At 32.4% G+C, this 21,248-nt stretch overlaps 1 protein-coding gene across 1 annotated transcript; it reads right to left on the bottom strand.

The window, feature by feature from the left end:
- Nucleotides 1-39: 39 nt before the first annotated feature.
- On the bottom strand, nt 40-8,946 carry LOC125868291 (tRNA (guanine(37)-N1)-methyltransferase 2). Its single transcript, XM_049548929.1, has 11 exons — nt 8,765-8,946; nt 6,313-6,410; nt 4,871-4,975; nt 3,789-3,849; nt 3,524-3,599; nt 2,520-3,024; nt 2,322-2,441; nt 1,977-2,141; nt 1,082-1,188; nt 347-421; nt 40-228 (listed from the first exon to the last, which is right to left on the bottom strand). The coding sequence occupies exons 1-11, from the start codon at nt 8,863-8,865 to the stop codon at nt 175-177; spliced, it is 1,467 nt and encodes a 488-aa protein (XP_049404886.1). The 5' UTR covers nt 8,866-8,946; the 3' UTR covers nt 40-174.
- Between the last annotated feature and the right edge of the window lie 12,302 nt (nt 8,947-21,248).

Below are 21,248 nucleotides of genomic sequence, written 5' to 3'. Positions count from 1 at the left end.
CCTATTGCAAGAAGTATAAAAGATGGATTTCATAGGATATCACTTTAAAAAGTAGTATTTCTTAAATTAAAGGTTAAGCATTTTACAAAAAAAATAATCCAGTTTACAGGAATCCAGCTACGAAGATTCATTTAAGTTTCATGATTCTCGCCCTGAAGAGTATCATTGTTTACCCTAATCATCAGAGCATGTTTCTTCCGGTAATCTGAAGCTTAAACAAAACATAGCCTGCATAAGATAAGAAAAAGAACAGTTCAGGGCAATAAACGTACAAGAATATACCGGCAAAGTCAATAAAATGAATGCTGACGCTCCAAAAAAGTTCAATCCTCTATTGAACGTGTACCTTATTTGGAGCAACATCTCTAACCCTGTGAAATACAGGGTTTTGGACTTTGGCTCCCAGGGCAGACTCGGCCACCTGCAAGTCAACAAATTGAGAATGTAGACTAGCCGAAATGAGTACATTGGGAAGGTAGATTTAGTAACACTAGTAGGACCAGATGGCCTAGTAAAGTAATAACTGAGAGCATTAATAATCAACTTGACCTGTGATATACTATGCCCAGATATTGAATACTATGCAAGCTACAGCATGCTTCACGGATTTAGCTAATCTAGTTATTCAAGGACATGGTAAACATTAAAACCAAGTGCATAAATCATCAACAACCACGTATTATATTAACTACACCTGTAATTTACTAACCCATTGACATGCCCCGGGAACTTGGCTATTTCGGTTTTGCTACTAAAATTGGAAATCATTGTTTATGTCATGCACTTGTTCCATTATATTATCAACGATACTAAGTAAATTTCAAATAATCCTGTGGTCAGCAATTGAAAATGTAAGCGAATGGCTTTTATCCGCCCCAAAGTTGAGAAGGTTTTGGTTTAATGATGATGATGGTCACTTCACTTCATTTATTTTCCTGACTGAAAATTAAGAGAGAGAGAGACACACCACCAATTCTGAATTTCAGATGCTGTTTTCAAGCATGAGAAATAACCCAGTCTCACTGTCAATCTGATATGGAAAATCGAAATAGAACAAATTAGCTGTTGGACGAGGTATTACCGAGATTATGTAGTCTTCTGTTTCACTTGCACGTATGAAGCAATAGCAGTGAATCCAGGGTAGAGATCCCTTCCAGTATCTCCTTCTAATAAGGCCTCTAAAGGCATCTAGGGAAAGAAAAGAAACTATCAATTGCCTTAGTATTATAATACGTTAGCAAATATCAGTGCCTGACGAAAAGACAAGAAGTTCTGTTTAACAGGCTTTAAAAGAATCACGAACTCCAGAAAACACGAGGTACTAAACAAGAAAATTCACCCATAAAACACAGCTATAACCTGATATAGGGTTTAGAGTAATATCAGTTCTATTTTTATAAGAGTATGTAACTTAGTTGAAATAGAGCATGCTAAGTACAACAAATGGATTTGACTGACAGTTTGCATCACAAACTATAGTACCTTCATTAACTTGGTAAATGCATCACGGCATGAACTGATGAACAGCAAATGTATATAGTTTGAAATACTTTTTACTTCCCCTTTTAGTTACAGAGATCAAGATTGGTTCTGACATTTGAGCACCAGTTCTATGACCTATCTCCAAAAAGTGAACATTTTGCAAGCCTTTGACCTAAAGTTGGTGCTGTTAGAAGCCGTGGGCAAACTTCTACATTTCACTCTTATGGCAGTTTGCAAAATTGGTTGGATTCTAATATTAAGACACAAGGTCAAAATATTACCACTTATGCTTAAAACCCTGTCAGAATTGTATTGGATTCTTTTTTTTGATAAAGGTAACTTAAAATTGTATTGGATTCTTGCACTATGATCTACATATAGTATTAGAAAGAGACGTCCAATAAACTTGGCTAAAGACAGCTGACAAGTATATAATGTTGACCTCAGTTCAAAGATATGATGTTGAGAGGGAGATATGGTCATAGTAGATTTACCAAGAAACTCCAGAGCAGAAGCTGGTAGGTTCATGATCACATGGTCCACATGCTCCGAGGGCTTTGTGTTCAATGACTCAGAACCCTTCAATCTCTTATTTGGACCTCTTTTTCTTCTACCAGCAACACAAACACCATCATTGACTGCAGATCTCCCTTCTCCCTCTAATTCACCAAATGAACAAATTCAGTTACTTGTGTTCCAAGTGTCCCAAAAGCATGATATTCACAAAAACATTGAATTCAGCATTTGGACGCAAATAGACAGAACTATTTCTAAATTATATTCATCACCAATTACAACTAAGCACACTAGAGCGTGTATCATTTCTTAAACATCCCCACCTTCTTGAGAACTCTCCGCGTGTCTTTTCACAGAAGTCACATTCATATCTTCTATCACAGATGAGTCTCCAAGTCCAGCAGTGTTGCATGACGTTCCGTCAGGTACTTCTTTGACCTCATCTGCAAGGGTGGTTCAGATTAATTGATGAGATGCTTTCTGGGTACGATAACCAGTATAAAACTGAATAGTTCACATACAGTCTTCAGATAGTTTCTCCCTATGTGCTTCACCACTGAATTTGTCAGAGCAGTCAATCTCAGCTTCTGCATTGCTTCCATTGCAGGGTACAGCAATGAGTTGAGAAATAAATTTCCTTGCATCCATATTGTATGGGAAAACTAGATGATCAACCTTGCTGATTTCAGCATTAGTTTTGAGATAACGAATGCTATCTGGATTCAAATCGTTTGCATAAACCGCACATCCTTTCTGTGCAGCGGGAATAGCAAAAGGACCAATGCCAGCAAACATATCACATACGGTCTCCCCTGCCTGGAACTTTGAGACCAGCCTTATATGCTCATGTTCCAGTCTAGAATTCCAATACACCAAGCTATAATCAAGCTTGAAAGTTGCTCCATATTGCTTCACTTCTGTGACCATATCATCTTTCCCAGCCAGTATCTCAAATTTTGGCACACGAAATTCATTGGTAATGGTTCCAACTTTATTTACAACTGTCTGGATCCTGGGATAGTTTTTCTGCACGGATTAAGAATGAATACCATATTCAAATTAAGAAGACTGGTGACTTGGGAAAGGAAGAAACAGGGTAGCATCCTCTCACTAAAAGTAAGTGAAAAATTGATAGAAATATCATCACATGGATGCCTGGACATAAAGTGAAGGAGATGGAAGGAGGCAGTCTAGCTCTAATGCAAATGAGGTAAAATCAAGTTTCTGGCACCAAAAATAATGTTAAGGAAAAGCAATTTCATTCAGAAAGAAAGAACCCTAGTTTAGGAAAAGAAAATTGACATATCTCATTCTCATGGATTAGTCCAAAAATACTTGAGGTGAAGAAGTTAAATGTGATGCTAAACAACTTACAAATGAAAACATTTACATTGCACTATAGCAGAGATTCATTTATAAGATGAATTTTGAAAGAAAACCAACTGTACTTTTGACTACTTCTTTTTTTAATGGAAATAGCTAAATGGAAGATGCACAGGTTGAGGCCATAAATTAGAAGGCATACATCATAAATAACTTTGGCAATCACATCCTTGTAAGGAAGAAGATCATCAGTTATATTCAAATGAGCAATGTGACCTGCACATATACCAAGTCAATTCGTTAGGGAACTCGGTTGGAAGGTCAGAGTGTTGAAAATTCTGACTTTGAATTAAAGAAGCATAGAAATTTAGTCAAGGAAAAGAGACACACAACACAAGATTCTCTAAACCTATTCAGCGCATAGAAAAGATAAAAGAGAGAAAAATGTTGGATTAAAATACTTAACTATTGTCTCAAATGATGATGGTACTTCAAGGCCAGGGGGCAGGATCTGCTTTAATATATGATCTGCAATGAAGTTCCAGTTATAAAGCAATTGGTGGAATGTAAGCCAACTAGTAATATCAATCTCAATTATTGGATTTGAGAAGTACTAAAATACACACATAGTATACGTATGAACTCAAGGAGCACTGCTTTTAATAATATTGCACGGCTGAAGTGCTATACGCTATACAGGAAGGCAAAGCCTGCGAAGATTAGCTTCTAAGATATTTGAGATACATACAACAACAAACAAAATAACTATCTGCTTTTGGCTAGAAACATATGCTGAAAGCTACATTTTGCCTCCTATTTTGAATGCTTTACTTGTGTTTATGTTTGAACCTGAGCACTTTATGCTTAATATGAATGTTATGTAAGACATGATTTAGAGCAAAAGAAGAAATTTGGATATAAAACGGATGAGCTTGAGCAAAGACTCAGGGCACCATAGCAATTTTAGCAGTTCACACACAGTTGGGTTTGAGCTTGAGCAATGACTCATGGCACCATAGCAGGTTTAGTAGTTCGCACATCATGTCTACTTTCATCATCTTTATTCATAATTTCGCACATCATGTCTACTGAAAAAGAGAAATTATATGGTAGTTCGCACATCATGTCTTCTGAAAAAGAGAAATTATACTGTAGTTTCGCACATCATGACTCATGGCACCATAATTCTCTTCCTATATTTCCCACACTTTTATTTCAGGCGAGCAGCATTTGTAATAGTATCTCAAAATGCAACATGCTACCAAACTGAGCTTAGAAATCGTTCCTGTTCTGCTGAAACTGTTGATAATGGGTATCCACTATAATTTGGTTCAACTGAGTATCACTTAAGAAGAGTTCACATGATTTCAACAAAAAGTATACAGAGCTGAATAAGAGAGAAAAGCGGAGACATACATTGGGAACTAGCCTCCGGGCTATTCAAGTAGAAAGGATTGCAGTATTGCAAGACAAAGACATACAATATCAGGAACTGCAAAGAGATAATAGGCCTTATATTTCAACTTATTCTGAAAGAATCGTTGCTGACCTGCACTCCAATAAGAATAGCCAAGTGACAGTGAATAGGGAGCAACTTCAAACTGACACAGGCCTTTCAGTTCAGCAAGCTTTTGAGCAGGAATATCAGACAAGTCTGTCAAATAATTGGCCAAAAAAGTAGGCAAGTTAGCAAGAAGTTGTAGGTGACAGTAGTCAGAATGTACCAACATTCAAAATAGATTTACATCTCAGACATCTAAAGAAAACAGCCTCTATCTCACAAAAGGTACGGGTAAGGTTTGCATACATCCTAACCCTCCCAGACCCAACTTGTGGGACTGCACTGGGTTGTTGTTGTTGTAGATATCCGAGTTAGTAACAGTGATTCCCAGGGTACGACACTTGAATGAGAACATGATGAGAGACAACACAGGAATGAACAGAACCCACAAGTAACAGAAATGGATGATGAATCTTCATAATGAGTAGAGTGATTAACAAAGTTACTTAAGAACAATTTGTTAGATAAAATTTCCTACAACCAATAATTGGTTGAGAGCAATGTGACACAGACAATATCCCCACACAGCCTTGTTTTAGTTTGGAAAGGAGGGAGGCCTATACCAAGCAGAGAGTTGCATGCTGAAGTAATACACCATTTATCAGAAGTCCTATAGTTAGAACCCATGACGTATCTAGAATTGTCTGAATGGGATGTCAGGAACAAAAGCAAAAGTATATGTTCCTTAAAGCAAGATAATACCAACAATGATCTTAAAAAACGGAAGATAAAAACTGCTAAACATAAATATATAGACAATAACCCTTATCCCAAGAGCTTTGTGTTTTCGGATCATTTTTCATGAAGCCGGAAATGAACAAGAAAGGCAAGAAAGGTACGATTCAAAAGAACACATCTGATCATTGTCTCAAAAAAAAAAAAAGCAATCTGATCAAGAATGGGATGAGGCAAACATGAGTTTCCTGCATGGTTTATCTAAATCAAGGCATGACATGAACTGTAATCTCTCATTGTCTTGCCTAAGCTGGCAATGAACATGATAAAATTTTAAGCATAATGTTAGCCAACAGCAATCTGGTCAGCGAATAAGATTCCAAATTTTCATCAGAGACAAGATATTACTGATTCTTTGTTTTATGTTAGTAAATTCTTTAGTTGTTTCTCATTTCTTTTTTATCAAAAGGCGTGGAAGAGCACCATTTGGTGTCCCCATAGCAGTTTATGTTTTCCAAGTCACGAATTATGGTTGCCACATATGAGTATGCTCATGCTGATGTTTTGATTGGAGAAATAACAAGAAGCTACTTCCATGCATGAAAGATGTTAAGACTCTCAATCTTAATGGAAGGATGTTAAAACTCTCAATCTTCATGGAAAAGAAATTTCAATTCACAGCAGATATTTGGGGGACATTTGCCTAGACCATCTGTCATAAGTAACATAAAAACAAGATGTTTAACATCATGTACCTGGGGTTTTTACTTTTTCTGAGAAAATCATGTAACGGGTTTTTTCATTTGTTGGGTCCTCAGTGATAGGCTTTACGCGTGGCCTGTCAAATAAATGCCTACAAGAAATGATCTTTTGTCACCAACAGCACCAAAAAAAAGGTTAAAAATGTAAATGAGACCTTCAGCAAAGGAGACACCACTAAATAATTGAAAGTTAAAGTGTTTAGTTGTTCCAGAAGGTGTGTGCTCTAAATCAGAAAATTCAACAATAAAAATAGGTGAGAGGAAAAGTGTGTCCTTTAAACAACATCTAATATTGAGTTTCAGATGTGTCTCTGACAGGTATTTTCACAAGACATTGTACTGTAAGTCAAAGGAGAATTCACCAACAGATGGTAGGAATTATAGAGAACATTAAGTGCTCAAACTATGTTTTACTCAGAAGAATCAAGTGTGGTAGGAGGTAATTATTTTTGAAAAAAGAAAACAGGTATATACGGCATGCCTCTAGGTTGAATTTCTCATTAACTTGACAGCAAATGTAAAAAGGAATATCATAAAACCCATACACAATTATCAAGGATGACTGTTCATGTAAGAGATCATACATACACTTTATTTTATCAAGATCAGAACATTGTAACTAAAGTGTCAGCACCCCAAAAATTCTTTTTTCTATTTTGACAAGGAAAACAATGTTTACAGGATTATTTGTCAAGCAAAACCATTCAACTCCTAGCAAGTACTGTGAAGTAGAATAAATTTATACAGCTCAATAATACACATGATCAAAAACCATGTTTGTTTGCTTGTTTGGGGTAGGGGAAGGGGAAATGGTGGAGGAGATTACAAAGTGGGAATCGAACCCTCACCAACAAGGTGAAAGGTAGCCAACCAATTGAACTACTAAAATTCCCCTAAAAATGCCATGTTTGTAAAGCTAAATTCAGATGGTAGTTTAGGAATGGTCCTTGTGGAGAAGGAGGGATTATCAGAGATACTGAAGGAAGACTGATTAATGCATATGTGCTTCCCCTTGGATAAGGTACTTGTGATTGGGGCATTGGGCAGAGGCAGCTGCTCCAGTTTGGCATCAATATGTTCTTAGAGAATAACTTTCAGTACGTTGTAGCTGAGAGTGACTCCAAGCTACCAGCTGTGTCAATGGATCAAATTTGATTCCCTGGAGGATTCTAAAGGAGGTGGAGGAGATTAAAAGGGAAAGGAGCACTTTGGCTTCATTGTGGAGCATGTGTTCCAAGAATCCAAGAAAGTAACCAAATAGCAGATAGGCTTGCTAGCTTGAGTCACTCCTCTTCTCAGATGCAGATGTTCAATATTTTCACTGATTTACCATCACAAACCAGAACCCAATGACAGTAGACAGACCATAAAGATCTCCAACAGAAGAAAATCAGAAATTATTTGACCCACCTTGAAACATGGAAATTTTCCTCTAAAAAATGGCTCGGGAACACTGCTCTAAAAGACCTACCCAAGGCTTCACCAATTTGCCAGAAACAAGAGTTCCAGTATTGCCCGAAACAGAGACAACAACATATGGAGCCCCTCCTTCAGAAGGAACACACGGGACTGGGAAATCAATGGCGTGATTGCTCTACTTGCAACCCCTAGAATATTTCAACATTAGTGTGCATCAAGCAGACAAAATCATTTGTGGTACATCTAAAAGGGAGGAATACACAGTCAAGGAAAGTTATGATCTAATGGAATTCTGGAGGATTGGCCTTGGAAGCATGTTGGAAGATCAGGCTACCACTCAAAGTTACATGCTTGACCTGAACAGCTCTCAATAATGCTTGCGTGACACTAGATAATCTTTGCAGAAGGAAAATTACTCTAGTAAACAGACGTTATTATGCAAACAGAAACTTGAGAGTGTTAGCCACCTATTTTTGCACTGCCCCATCACAACTGATATTTAAAACTTTTTCTTCTCTCTATATGCCCTTTCCTGGAGTATGCCCAGGTCAATCAAGGAGTCAAACATCAGCTGGATCTCTTGGAGAGTTGACAAAGCCATCAAGGAAGTCTAGAGGATATCCCAGCAATCATCTTTTTGGTTATTGGAGCTAACTGGTCACACTTTTTGTAATGTGGCATCTTCCTAATACCATTTCAATAATAATCTTTAACCTTATCAAAAAAAGTTTAATTTTTGAAGATAAATAAACTGTTGGGTATGTTTTGTGGTAGTTATTGTTCCTTTTCTTTAAATTGCTTTATCCTGGTTTATATAGTAGTTTGTCATGGCTTCTAACTTACTTTTAATATTTTTTTTAGCCGACTACTTTGTTTTGCTCGTCCTTGAGCATAAAACTTGGTATGTTGTTGTTGTTGAAGAAAATGCTCAATTTAATATTTGATTTCAATGTCTATTACTGGTTATGCGAGCAGTACTACAGCAATAAAGCAAATTAATGTAATTATAGAGGTAAGGAAGAAGTACCCGTCGAGTATTTTCATGGCAGCCTTACAATGTTCTCGTGGAATTCGAAGCGCCCATAATTTCAAGTGCATATCAAACTTGCTCTCGTCCAGTTCCACCATTTTTACAGGATTGAGAAAGCTCAAGTGCTAAACTTCAATTAATGGAAGATTTCAAATTGCACAGTGGGTTTAGGGTTTTTCTTCTCAATTTGGGAAGAAGAAAAAAAAGAAGTCCCTTTATTTTAAGTTTAGACTTAAAATGATCCTTTATAAATTGAACGGAACATTAATGGTCTCTTAAGTTTGGAAAAAATAGCATATTTAGTACACCCAACCATAAACCGTGATGTTTTTGACGGCGTCCGCTAACGGGACGAGTCGGGTTGTACGAAGCGGGTTGAAATTAAAAATTAAATTGACTGTACATGGGATAGAGTGAGTTACAGATCTATGTGAGTTTAAAGAAGTTTTTTTTTTCTAAAATTTTATTTTTACCTAAAAATCAAAACAAAAGCAAATAGATGCATGTTTAGAAATGCATTTATGAGTTTATATAAGCGTACTTGCCTCGCAACTATATTGCTCCACATAATTTGTATTATATTGAACAAAATCGTCTTGTATTTTTGCGATGCTATCTTTAGCAAAATTAAAAGGAGCAGCACCTATTGTGCTCCATTTTTTATTCAAAAATTTTCTTGTTAAAAATATTCGATATGAAATTATGACAAACAGCTAGGAACCTCGTGAATCCATCGTTGTTGAATATTATGAATTTGGGTAGCAAAATCTTTAACTAAAGTGCACATTTTAAGACATAATTTTTTACGATATTATAATCACATTACGATGTTCCTTTAAAAAAGGATTGATCTCATACTTGTCCATTGTAGAGGATTTATTCACAAAGTAATTTTTTTTAAAAAAAAATCTACTCAAAATTGATAAGTCTTTCCATACGGATAAGGGCAAAAAATATTCCTAACTTATTAAATTTGGCTAAAAATAATACCTTCTTTTAATTATTGGATCAAAATATCCTATCAAGGTTATTATTTGACTGTAAAGTATTTCTAAACTAATTAAAGTCGCATAGCATTGATTCAAATTTAATATAATGTGAATTAAATTATCCTATACATACGTTAAAAGAAAATATATTATCCATTATATTTCACGCCCACAATTCGATACAAATATCTAAATCAAACTCTTTATATTTAATGATATTGTGTAGTCAAGAATTTGGGGGGGGGGGGGGGGGGGGGGGGGGGGGGAGTGTCTTTGGTTTAATATTGTATGTCTTCACTTTTTTTCTCTATATTATAAATATAAAATCAATACATAAAAGCCACTAAGAACATTATAATGTTTTCAAAACGTTCTTTTCTCTCTATTTTATTTTATTTTTCAAAAATATAGAGTTCAAATTCTTATACATATATTATTAAAATTGAATCAATCATACAATACCGCAGTGGTTTTTGTAAAGTCTCACCTAGTCAATAAAAAAAATTATTGAGGGAACTTTTGGTCTAATAGGTGAAAGAAGAGTATTTTTTAACTTCGAACGTATTGAAAGAAATGGGGTGAATCTATAATATACAAAATGATCATTGCGATCCAAATTATTATGATCTCCCAAATCCTAACATCATAATGCATTTAATTTTAAGACATAATAAACATGAAAAGATATTAATAACTCAACTCAACACATAAAATATTTATTTGACACAATTTCATAAGCTTTACCACAATATTGAGAAAAGAGTACAAACAACTTGCCATGATACAACAATTAATTAAACACATCAAAAAACAATACAAAAAAAAAGTACAAGAAATTCACAAACGTACCATAATAAATCGCATACATAGGTACAAATACCATAAACATTTAAACTTTAAACCCTCTCCTTAATAACAAGGAAAGAAATAACCAAACCGAAAAATCCAGCCACCATTGAAGGCAATGAAGTGATTATGGCACTGGAGGATTGCGATGGAGCCGGGGCGGGGGCATGGTGGTGGCCCTCATGAGCTACAACAACAGATACCATGAATATAACACAAGCAACAAAGTTGAATGCAACACTTGAAACTTTGAAAGTCATTATTTTTTCGTATGTTACGTTCAACTTGTTTGGTTGAGAGTACGATTTTTTTTTTTTAGGATAAAAATGGATTGTGTTGGGAGTTCTTTGCAAATACTATACTTATATATACTATATGTTTTTAAGGTGGTACGACTTTTCATAATTGACAAATTCGTATTATCATTCTTTCATTGACTTTTTATTTTTATTTTTTTCCATGTATTTATTTTTTGTATGTGGAAATAAAGCAAGTAGCTGGATGGTGGGAGATCATTTCAACAATTTCTAGTAAGAATTGGTTTTTAATTAATACAAGTACATGATCATTTGTACAATGACACCAATAAGTTCTCAATATTTAACTATTTTTTTATATATAAAAAAAACTCATTGAGTTGTAAGGATTAGACAAAGTCCAAATTAAATGACTCGGCTTTGATAATTAGCTTAATGGTCAATGAAATGAATTGAGAATTATTAAGTTAGTAAAAATAAAAATAGGGTAGGTGATTTTTTTCAACTATCATGTCTTTGATAAACATACTTACCTAATATTTATTGATTGGATATGATAGGTGTCTTGTAAAAATATTACATAAAATGATCCAAACATCACGATTCACGATTATTAAATGAAAAACTCGGTCTTGATGGTTGTTAAGAACGTGAGAGCGATTTTTTGTTTTAAAAAAAGGAGAACATACTTTTGATGATGAATGAGAATGACAATGGGATGTTTTATCAATTTGAAAATGGAATGTATGGTTACTGTTCACTTTTATTTATCACATTTTATTTCTCAAGAGTTAATTTATATGAATTTTGATCAACATTTATCAATTGGAAGATGGAATATACTCATTATTTTATCAATTGGAAAATGGTATATATTCTCACCGTTCATTTTTATTTGTCACATTTCATTTATCGAGAGCTAATTTATATGAACTTTGACCAACATTTTAAGATGTATTTTTTCATCATATTAATACAAGAAGGAGAAAAATTACAACTTATTAATAATTTTCATATAATCTTCAAACATCTACTTTTAAATTTAAAATATTAAATTAATCTGATACAATTTAGCTCTAAAAAACTAATTAAATTAACTCTCAGTAAAAATTAAACGGATTAGGGAAAAATTATAATGAGTTGTTTATATATTTTTATCACAATGAAACTAAAAGTCAGGGGAAATGTCACAGTTGCCCCTCTAACCTTAGAAAATTAAAATATATAGTACTACGTTAATTAAGTCCAATTCTTAATTTATTGCTTCCACGATTGGAAGATTAACTAAAATATATCGATTTGTTTAATTATTTCCGTAACAACTGAGAAAAACTAATTAAGAAGTGGACTCTGTAAAACTAGACAAAGGAAAAGAAATTAAAGACTCAGTAAAATAAGTAATTTAAATACGTGTAACTATAATTAAATATGTTGTCATCGTCAACTTAAAATGTAAACTTTCATTTTTCATAATATAAGGGGATATTTACAAGTACAATCATATGAAAATCAAATAGTACCCCATCTTTATTTTCTTAATATTTAGCTAATAGTTTATTAATTAAACCTTATATCTTATAAAAAACACTCTTTCAAAAAATTATTGATACATCTATGGTAATGGTAAGTAATAAGGATGAACTTTTATGGCTTTATACGTATAAAACCTCTTAAAAATTTATCAATAAATTTCATTCAGACACTTGAACAATAACTTGTTTCAATTAACCATATGATAAAATGTTTTTATTAGACACTTTTAATTCAAAATTCTTTTTACAAGTAATCTCAAGTATCTATTACTCCAAGTAACTAAGTTAACCACAATAAATACATTATCTTGACAATTGAGATAATCTTAAAATTTTACGGTTTATTAAGACTAATACGTATTTTTTTTTAAATGATTAACTTATTTATGTGTACTTCAAAATTCACACACCAGAATTTCAAATTTGAACTAAAAGCGCCTAATAAAAATACTTTAAAAGCTTAACTAAAACAAATCGTAATTTGAATATCTAAATGAAATTTACTACCAAATCGGACGGATAAGATTTTGTTATTTTATTTTTGGTGTCAAGAAAGAGTCAATACACATTTGTTTTTTCATGAAAGTCAGACGTGTTGGAAGACGTGCCTATAACAATGACAACATGAATTGGTGATTGGGGTGGCATAGTCAAATCGGCTCTCTTTCTGATTAGTTAATTTTATGCTGGACATCCATTAACTAACAAATTATTGTCTTCTTTATAAAATTGAAAATATTTTTTCTCAAAAAATAAGTTGCTTTAAATGAGAAAAATGATTTTTCTAATAGATGTAAAAAAAAAGGTTTCACGTCGTTTATGTTTTTTTTACCTCGAAACACTTCATCTTCACTTTGATCCTATTGGACCTCCCATAGTCAGTTGCGGACAGGGGCGAAGCTACTATATAGAAAGGGGTTTCGGACAAACCCACTGGCTTTTCCGTAGATCATATATTCCTATAAAAAAATATCAAATACAAAGTACAGATAAATTTCCTGCGAACCCACAACTATAATGAGATGGGCGGCCCTGTAGCCTACACGCACCCAGTAAGTTCTTCAGCATGCACGTCGTGGGTTCGAAACTCACTCTCGGCAAATAAAACATTGAGTTTTTTGTCTTATAAAAAAATAGAAAATGGGCAAATGATAAATACTCACTCTCGACACTATGTTTTTGGATTTCAGATAAAAACATTGAATTTCTTTTATTAAAAAAAAACAGAAAGTCAGTAAATGATAATTTATATTAATTTTTGTTAATAGAAAAAACAAAAAATGGCTATATGATTAAAAAAACAGAAAAATATTGTTTGTGTCATACTATATAACAATATCTAACTATTGATTTCTACTCATACATTCAAAAAAATTTAACCCAAATATATTTTCATTGATTACTACATATTCAAAAAACTTTAACCCAAATTTATTTTCAAAAGTCAGGGTTCTAACTTTTATTGTTGATCTGATTGTTATCATCCGACCTCTACCCTCCAATATGTACTATGTACTCTCGCCTCTCCTTTTTTATTTTTTTCTTATTTGTTTGCTTTTACACTGTAGAATTTTCTATTCAAAAATTAATTTTTAATCTTTGATCCTAGGGTTATCTCACATATTGATAATTGATTATATTGAAATAACTATTGTTTGCTTTTCGAAGTTTTAACTTTTGAAGGCAGTAATGGTTCAAGGTTATAGTGAAACTAGTAAAATATATGTTTTAGGTGTCTAAATATTAATGGCGAATTTAATAATTTTAATCTCACTTAGGACAATATTAAAAATTATAACAAAAATGTTTGATATTTATATTTTAAAAATTATTCATCTTTTGTTAACAATATTTTAGAACTTTAAATTAAATTACTCAAATCTTCATATTATTAAATTAAGTTTTTACAATAACAATATTTAAGGTAGTGTTTTCAAACATGACTAAGATCTCATTAACATAATTTGTGTATTCTGAGTTTTAAGATCGTTATCCTTTTTAAAATTTAGAACGTAAGTACTCCTTAATTCTTAACCAAGAGGTCTCGGGTTCGAGTCCCCTTGGGTACATAGTCGCCTTTGTTAGAGAGCGTTCTACCCCCAATGTGAGACTTTTCGGGCGTGAATTCGAATTTAGTCGGGCTCCAATATGAGTACCAGACACTGAATGGGAAACCAAAAAAGAACCCACAGGCCTAGAATCCTGGATCCGCCTCTGGTTACCGATACAATTTAAAGATAACAAATTCATATGAACTCAGTACTTTCAATACAGAAAATAATTGTGTAAAAAATCATGAAAAGTCACCATAAATAATAAATATATTACCCAAAAAAAAAAACTCTTTAAGAATGGGCATGAATACATATCTTTAATATGTAGTAACTCATATCTTTTTCAATGCTCAAAATCTCTAAGATTGAACTCATAAAGAAAAAATCTCTGAATTGTTTTTATCTATTATATTTGTATAGAATATATATAAATACGTTTAGAATAATGTTTTCATTATTAACAAATTGGATTTAGGGACAAACATATTTTGTAGTTAAATATCAAAACATCACTAATCCTATTTAGTGATGATTTTCTGTTAGCTACGAGTGAAATAGCAACGAATTAGTGAAAAATTTCGTAGCTAATTTCAAGTTTTTAAATAATATTTTAACTTATATACCGAAATAAAGATAAGTAAAATCTCACTTATTTTCCTAAAATATTTTCTTTAGTATCAAATACACCCTTTAACTTAAGGGTCCCTAAGTAGTCAATCTACTGTATGGTCCTTTGATGTGAATAAAAACGCTTCAACGTTGTTTGGGAAATGAAAATATTAAACAAAACAAATCAATGGTTATTCAACATTGTAATAGTCATTTTCCCATAGGATTTTAAGAAGAAATAAAATTATTTCAAAATCTACAGAGTTAATAACTAAATTAAATATTTCAATAATTTTAAGATTCGGTTAAGTTTTGGCCTAATCAGGACCGGACCAAGCTCGGCTGAGTTCAACTCACTCAGGCTCAATTGCCAACTTCACACAAGAGCCATGAAATTGCGACACATAGAAACTATAGAAGCCAATAAACAAGTGATTTACACAAATAAGATCTCTTACTACCATTATTAGAGCTGTCAAAATGGGTTTGACCCGTTAAGTCAGCGATTGAATTAAGTGGGGTTGTGCTTAATTTTTTGGACTTATATAGGAACGGGACTTTTTAGCTCAATCTCATTTGGTCCGCTACCCTCGTAGGCCCAATTCACAAGCCTTAGAGGCTAGCCCGTTGGGTATATTAAGTGTTAAAAATATTTATCATATATATTTGAGGAAATGACACATATATACAACTGATAGTTATAATTAGCAATAAATAGCCCAACAATAATTAGCATTTAATAGACAAATAAAAAATAAGCACAAAATGGCCCAAATTAATAAATGACATTTTAATAGTTTTTTTTTGTTTTCCTCGTATAACCAATCATCACTAAACAACAAAAATAACGGAAACATCAAAAATTATATATACAATACGTAACCACCTAAAAACGTAAATTATGTATTTTTCATATGTTTTTTTATTCGTTACTTGATAAATAAAATTCCAATTGTATACTTGATGATTGTATATAGGTAAAAGAATGGTGTATTCATTCACTTAGTATATTAGTATACAATTATAGCTATGTTATCCCTTACAATGTATACATATTAAAAAATCAAAAACTTCATATATGCATTGCATTCATGTATACATATTCGTGTATTCATTCCCTCAAAATTTGTATATATTTCAGATTTTTTATTCAGTGTGTAAATGAGGATTGCACATTAAATTTAAAATGCTCAATAGGAAACACACAAGTTGAATCGGATAATGAGAAGAACTTACATGGCTAAAATTTAGAGTTGTGGATGGAGAATCCACAAAATTAGAATGAGAATCCTTTATTTTATGAATAATCCTAGGGATAACTTTCTTAAACATGACAATTGATACCTACAATCAATTATTGTTATGTAAGTTTTTGCCTAAATTAGATATACCTTAAATTTCAAAAATTAAAACTCCCAAAAAATTGAATGACAATACAAGAGGGGGATCAAACATAGGCTAACAGTTAGAGAAATTGACGAGTAGACATCAACAAACCATAAAAAATTTAAAAGCGGAAGAGAAAAAATAGACACTATGAACGAATATTTTTATAAAACTCAAATATGTAAAACTAATAAACAAAAAGTAAATCATCTTTTATTCAAAGTAATGAAGAAGAAGAAGAAAGAATTAATAAAAAAAACACAATTCAAAAGAATCGTGTGTGTATGGAAAAGAAGATAAAAAATAGGAAGAAAAAAACCACTTCCCCATAAAAAAGGACACCATGCTGCCCACCTTCTAAAATTATTTAATTTAATTAAAAATGAACCTCCCAATTCGTGGGCTACTAATTGCAAAATTTAATTTTCAAAAACTTTTTTTTGTCAAAAAAATAAAAGAAGGCTATATGCTGCCAATTAGTAAAATGGGATGTCATGTTGTGCCATTTTTTCTATATATATTTTAGTAGTGTTTTATTTGTAAATGTTTTGTCAATAAATATTTTTAAAATATAAAATCAAGTCTAACTCCTTTGCAGATCTTTTACATTTTAGGGCCATTAGACCACTAAAATCAAGTCTACTTTTGTTTTTATATTTTCCATTTCCCCTTTGTTGTCTTATTTATGAAAAAAGTGATCATGTAATATTTTTAACTTGGATTAATCTTACGATGTTGTATCTTGGCTATTATGTTGGCTATCATGTATTTTTGTAAGTATTAACTGAAGTGTGTAATTCATAAGTGAAATTTTGTATGTATTAATGTCGTGTTCATTAGACATCAACGTTTGATACTCTTAGATACTCTTTTCTAAGACACCAATGTTTTTCATTTTTTGGTTGAAGGACTGACCCGTTCCAACCCGTGGCCCGCTTAGGGCTGGGTTGGGTTACTATTTTATAGGCCCTTTAATTAATGGGAAAGTTACATAAATATACTATAAATAAAAAATATTTATCATTTATAGCAATAACTTTTTTTTTCACTTGATCACTTTTAATACATTTATAATACAGTTTTAATACATATTACAAAGAACAATGTATTATTCACATATAATACAAGTTTTATTGATGGGTAATACATTTATCACACATTTTAATACGCTTATTACAATGTTTCAATTTCTTACCAAACAAGCATAATATATTTTTAAAAACAGTTATAATACATATATATTGCATACTTAATTCACTTTTAATACATATTACAGATTTAACATAGTATTGTTATGTATTGCTATAAATGGTAATAAATAAAAAGTATCGCTAAAATCAGTAATTATTTATTAAAAGGCACTCATCCAAGTAATTTTTCCTTAATTAAAAGGGTCAACCCGTCCTCTCTCTAGCCCGTTAGAATTGAGTTGGGTTGGACCAGCCCATTTTGACAACTCTAACCATTATTCACTGCCATAAATTGGCCATAAACTTGTTTATGGATTTCGATCGTTATAAAAATAGTAAAGTTATCTTGTCACAAATTTTGATCTCTATAAAGTTTGTCATATAATGACCTTATCACAAATTCTAACCATCGCTAGAAATTAGTCATCAGAATTTAATGATTTTAGTGAATGTATAAAGTTCAACATGTTTTTGTTTCAAAATTAGTCCAAACTAGTCAAAATAAACTCTAAGTGATTCAAAATTTAATATCCAACCATTTAATATTTATTCTAAAAAATCTGACAGTTAAATTGTCACGACCCAAATTGAGTCATGAGTGGCACCCACACTTCACCTCTTAAGTGGGCGGACCAAGGAATCTAAAATCCAACATATACCAATAATTTAACTACGACTAACAACAATAACGCGGAAGCTCCAAAACTTATTAAATAACCAATCAAATAAACCTCTAAAGTCTATTACATATTATCCCCAAAATCTGAAAGTCATCACATCAAGGACATCTGTTATTAACGTATCAAGTCTAAAAGTATTAGAGAACCCAAAATAAGTAAATACGATGGTCCATGTCCGAAATTCAAGGACATCACGCCATAACCGAGAGAATCCAGCACGAGCTAGAAGGAATAGCTCACCCTGAAATCTAATGTGCTGGAGACTGGCTAGAGCTGAGGGCGAGTCGAAGTCGATGGTACACTTGCTGCACTCCACAAAAGAAAAACAAAGAAAGCACAAGTAGGGGTCAGTACAAGGAACACGTATTGAGTAGGTATCATCGGCCAACCCAAAATAGAAACTAATAGACAATGAATAATAGTATATAGTCAACTATAGCACTTAGCAGGTGATAAGAAGCCACAACATGAACCCGTAACAGTTGAAACAAGTACGTAATCAATCACAATATCAAGCACACACACGAGGACTCATGCCTCTACATCACACTCGTTTGGGAAATGCGTTCATTGAGATTGAGTACATTAAGTTAATTCAATATATTTTTCCTTTAAGGTTACCGTGTCGGAACGTGACACTCCGATCCAATAATACCTTGTCGGAACGTGACACTCCGATCCAAAAATACCGTGTCGGAACGTGACACTCCGATCCAAAAATACCGTGTCGGAACGTGACACTCCGATCCAATAATATTATTAATTTATCATTTATTATCACTACTTTTCATGTTCATTAATAATGTTACATCAAGCCCTCTTTATTCAAGGTATAACTTCAATAGAGAGGTTTTTCAGATTATAAATCTCACGGTCTCAGGATTTTAGACCAATCACAAACCACACAACCAAGCCACATAATCACACCGTCAAGTACATAGAGAACTTCACAATATCATTCAATGCATATCAATCGCTATTAAGAGTTTATCTATCAAATAGAATAAACCATAACCTACCTTCACCGAAGAACCGAAGTCAAGCAAGCTACTTCTCCAATACTTTTCCTTTCCTCAATGCCTCCGAACCTTTCCAATCTATCAAGTATATATGCATAATTTGTAAGTTAACGAGTTTATAAACACTTATATTATCTTATGTCTAAGCCTAGACCCAAAAACTCACCTAATTCTATAATCAATTTCCTAAAGTTCAACCTAAGGGTAAGTCTTAATTCCTCCCATTTGGCATAACTTTAACGATATTCGAATAATATTATATACCTAATATTTAATTACATATATCAATGTATTACAACTTACCTTATATTATGATAATAAAATAATATTAATTAAAAATGGAAGCTTACTGGTGATGAACCAGTGGTGAGAACCATGCTAACTCTTAATACCTATGCCATAAGTAATAACCTGACCTATTCAATTGTATAAACTACACTTCACTGGAGTATGTCGCCAACTTCAATCTATTACTATATGATGGTAATAACTAACTCAATTGTCAATCATTAATTGATCATTAAGAAGTTGTACAATAATGCCAAGAACTCACGTGAATGACTAACCACGTTTTTCCATACAATTTTTAGTACCTCAACACTAACAAAAACAACCAACCAATATTATCTAATCATTGTAGTATCCATTCTTCTCAAATAACAATTTCCTACACCACATATTATAACCAATACTATGCCATAATTATTCCTCAATTATGTTACTGTCATTACCCAGACAAACCCACAACAATTTATCCCCACCATTTTCATGTACACAAGTTGTCATATCGTCCTTCTAATTCATTATCCAATTACACCCACATATATATATATATAAATTACCTTCCCTAATTATTACAACAACCGAACCTTTCAAACATTATTTGTTTTATCGTACCCCCAATTTGACCAATCATTATGTTCCTCAACTTTGCACCTTTCAATTATTTAATCTTTTTCCACTATTCATCATACAGACCCACTAACGATAATTAACCAATAATATACAATTAGAATGCTGGAAAAATTTCGGTGAAACAGTTACCTGAAGCCGTCTTTCCAATCTTTGCAACTCTTTTGGTTTTCCTTTCTTCTGCAGATTAATTATTAACCCTAATTATTATTAGGACTAATTATGGGAGTTGTAGAAGTGGCCCACTATTTGTTTTAATGCTATCTTCTATAACCATCAACTACCTTAATTATAAAAACTACCCCACTAATTTCATAATTGTAGTTACGAATAGTCCAAAACACTCATTTAAAATCTATCGAAAGAGTATTTTATACAATAAAAGCTCTAATACTCAAAACGACCAAATGGGTTGTTACATAAATTCAGCCAAAATCTTAAAAATAAATAGTCACTTTATTTTCTTCAATAATCAAGCTCAATAAAATATAGCAATGGTATTTTTCAAGTAACTTTAACCGTCATACTCAATTTCATATCATGAGCATGAGTTACTAATTCTTCAAATGTTTTAGGTTTTATGTTTTGCAACATATGATGAAGATCACAATGCATATCTTGGATGCACATTTCGATCCCAAAAATTTCACTAAGATAATTTTTGCAGTTAAGTCTCAAACTCCTAACGATTGATGAAGTTAATGGCTTGCTCATTATTACTTTGGTGGGCGTTAGTAAGCTCTGTCATGCTTACAACACGCCTTGTAAGCATTTATTAAAAAAAATAACCACAAATGACTAATAGGTCTTCAATTATCTAAAGCATGTAGGAAGAAGATAGATAAGAAGGAGAAAAAGAAGAACAAGATTATGGCTTGTTTCGCTGAACTTCTAAATCTGTTTATTTTGATTTTTTTTTAAAGTACTTTATTGATGAAAAACAATTTGTATTTGATCAATAAATTTTATAAACACTTTTGAGCAGCAATTAGATTTGACCTATCTTT

This window comes from Solanum stenotomum, chromosome 6 (genome assembly GCF_019186545.1).
Source record: "Solanum stenotomum isolate F172 chromosome 6, ASM1918654v1, whole genome shotgun sequence".
In the NCBI taxonomy this organism is placed as follows: domain Eukaryota; kingdom Viridiplantae; phylum Streptophyta; class Magnoliopsida; order Solanales; family Solanaceae; genus Solanum; species Solanum stenotomum.
The sequence above is the reverse complement of the archived record's forward strand: the minus strand, read 5'-3'. Positions and strand labels throughout refer to the sequence as shown.

Coding starts and splice junctions, on each gene's coding strand:
- LOC125868291 (XM_049548929.1), bottom strand. CDS start 8,865: ATGGTGGAACTGGACGAGAGCAAGTTTGATATGCACTTGAAATTATGG. Junction 3,850..4,870: donor CTATTCTTATTGGAGTGCAG/GTCAGCAACGAT, acceptor ACTTCATTGCAG/ATCATATATTAAAGCAGATC. Junction 422..1,081: donor CAGAAGACTACATAATCTCG/GTAATACCTCGT, acceptor GTTGACTTGCAG/GTGGCCGAGTCTGCCCTGGG.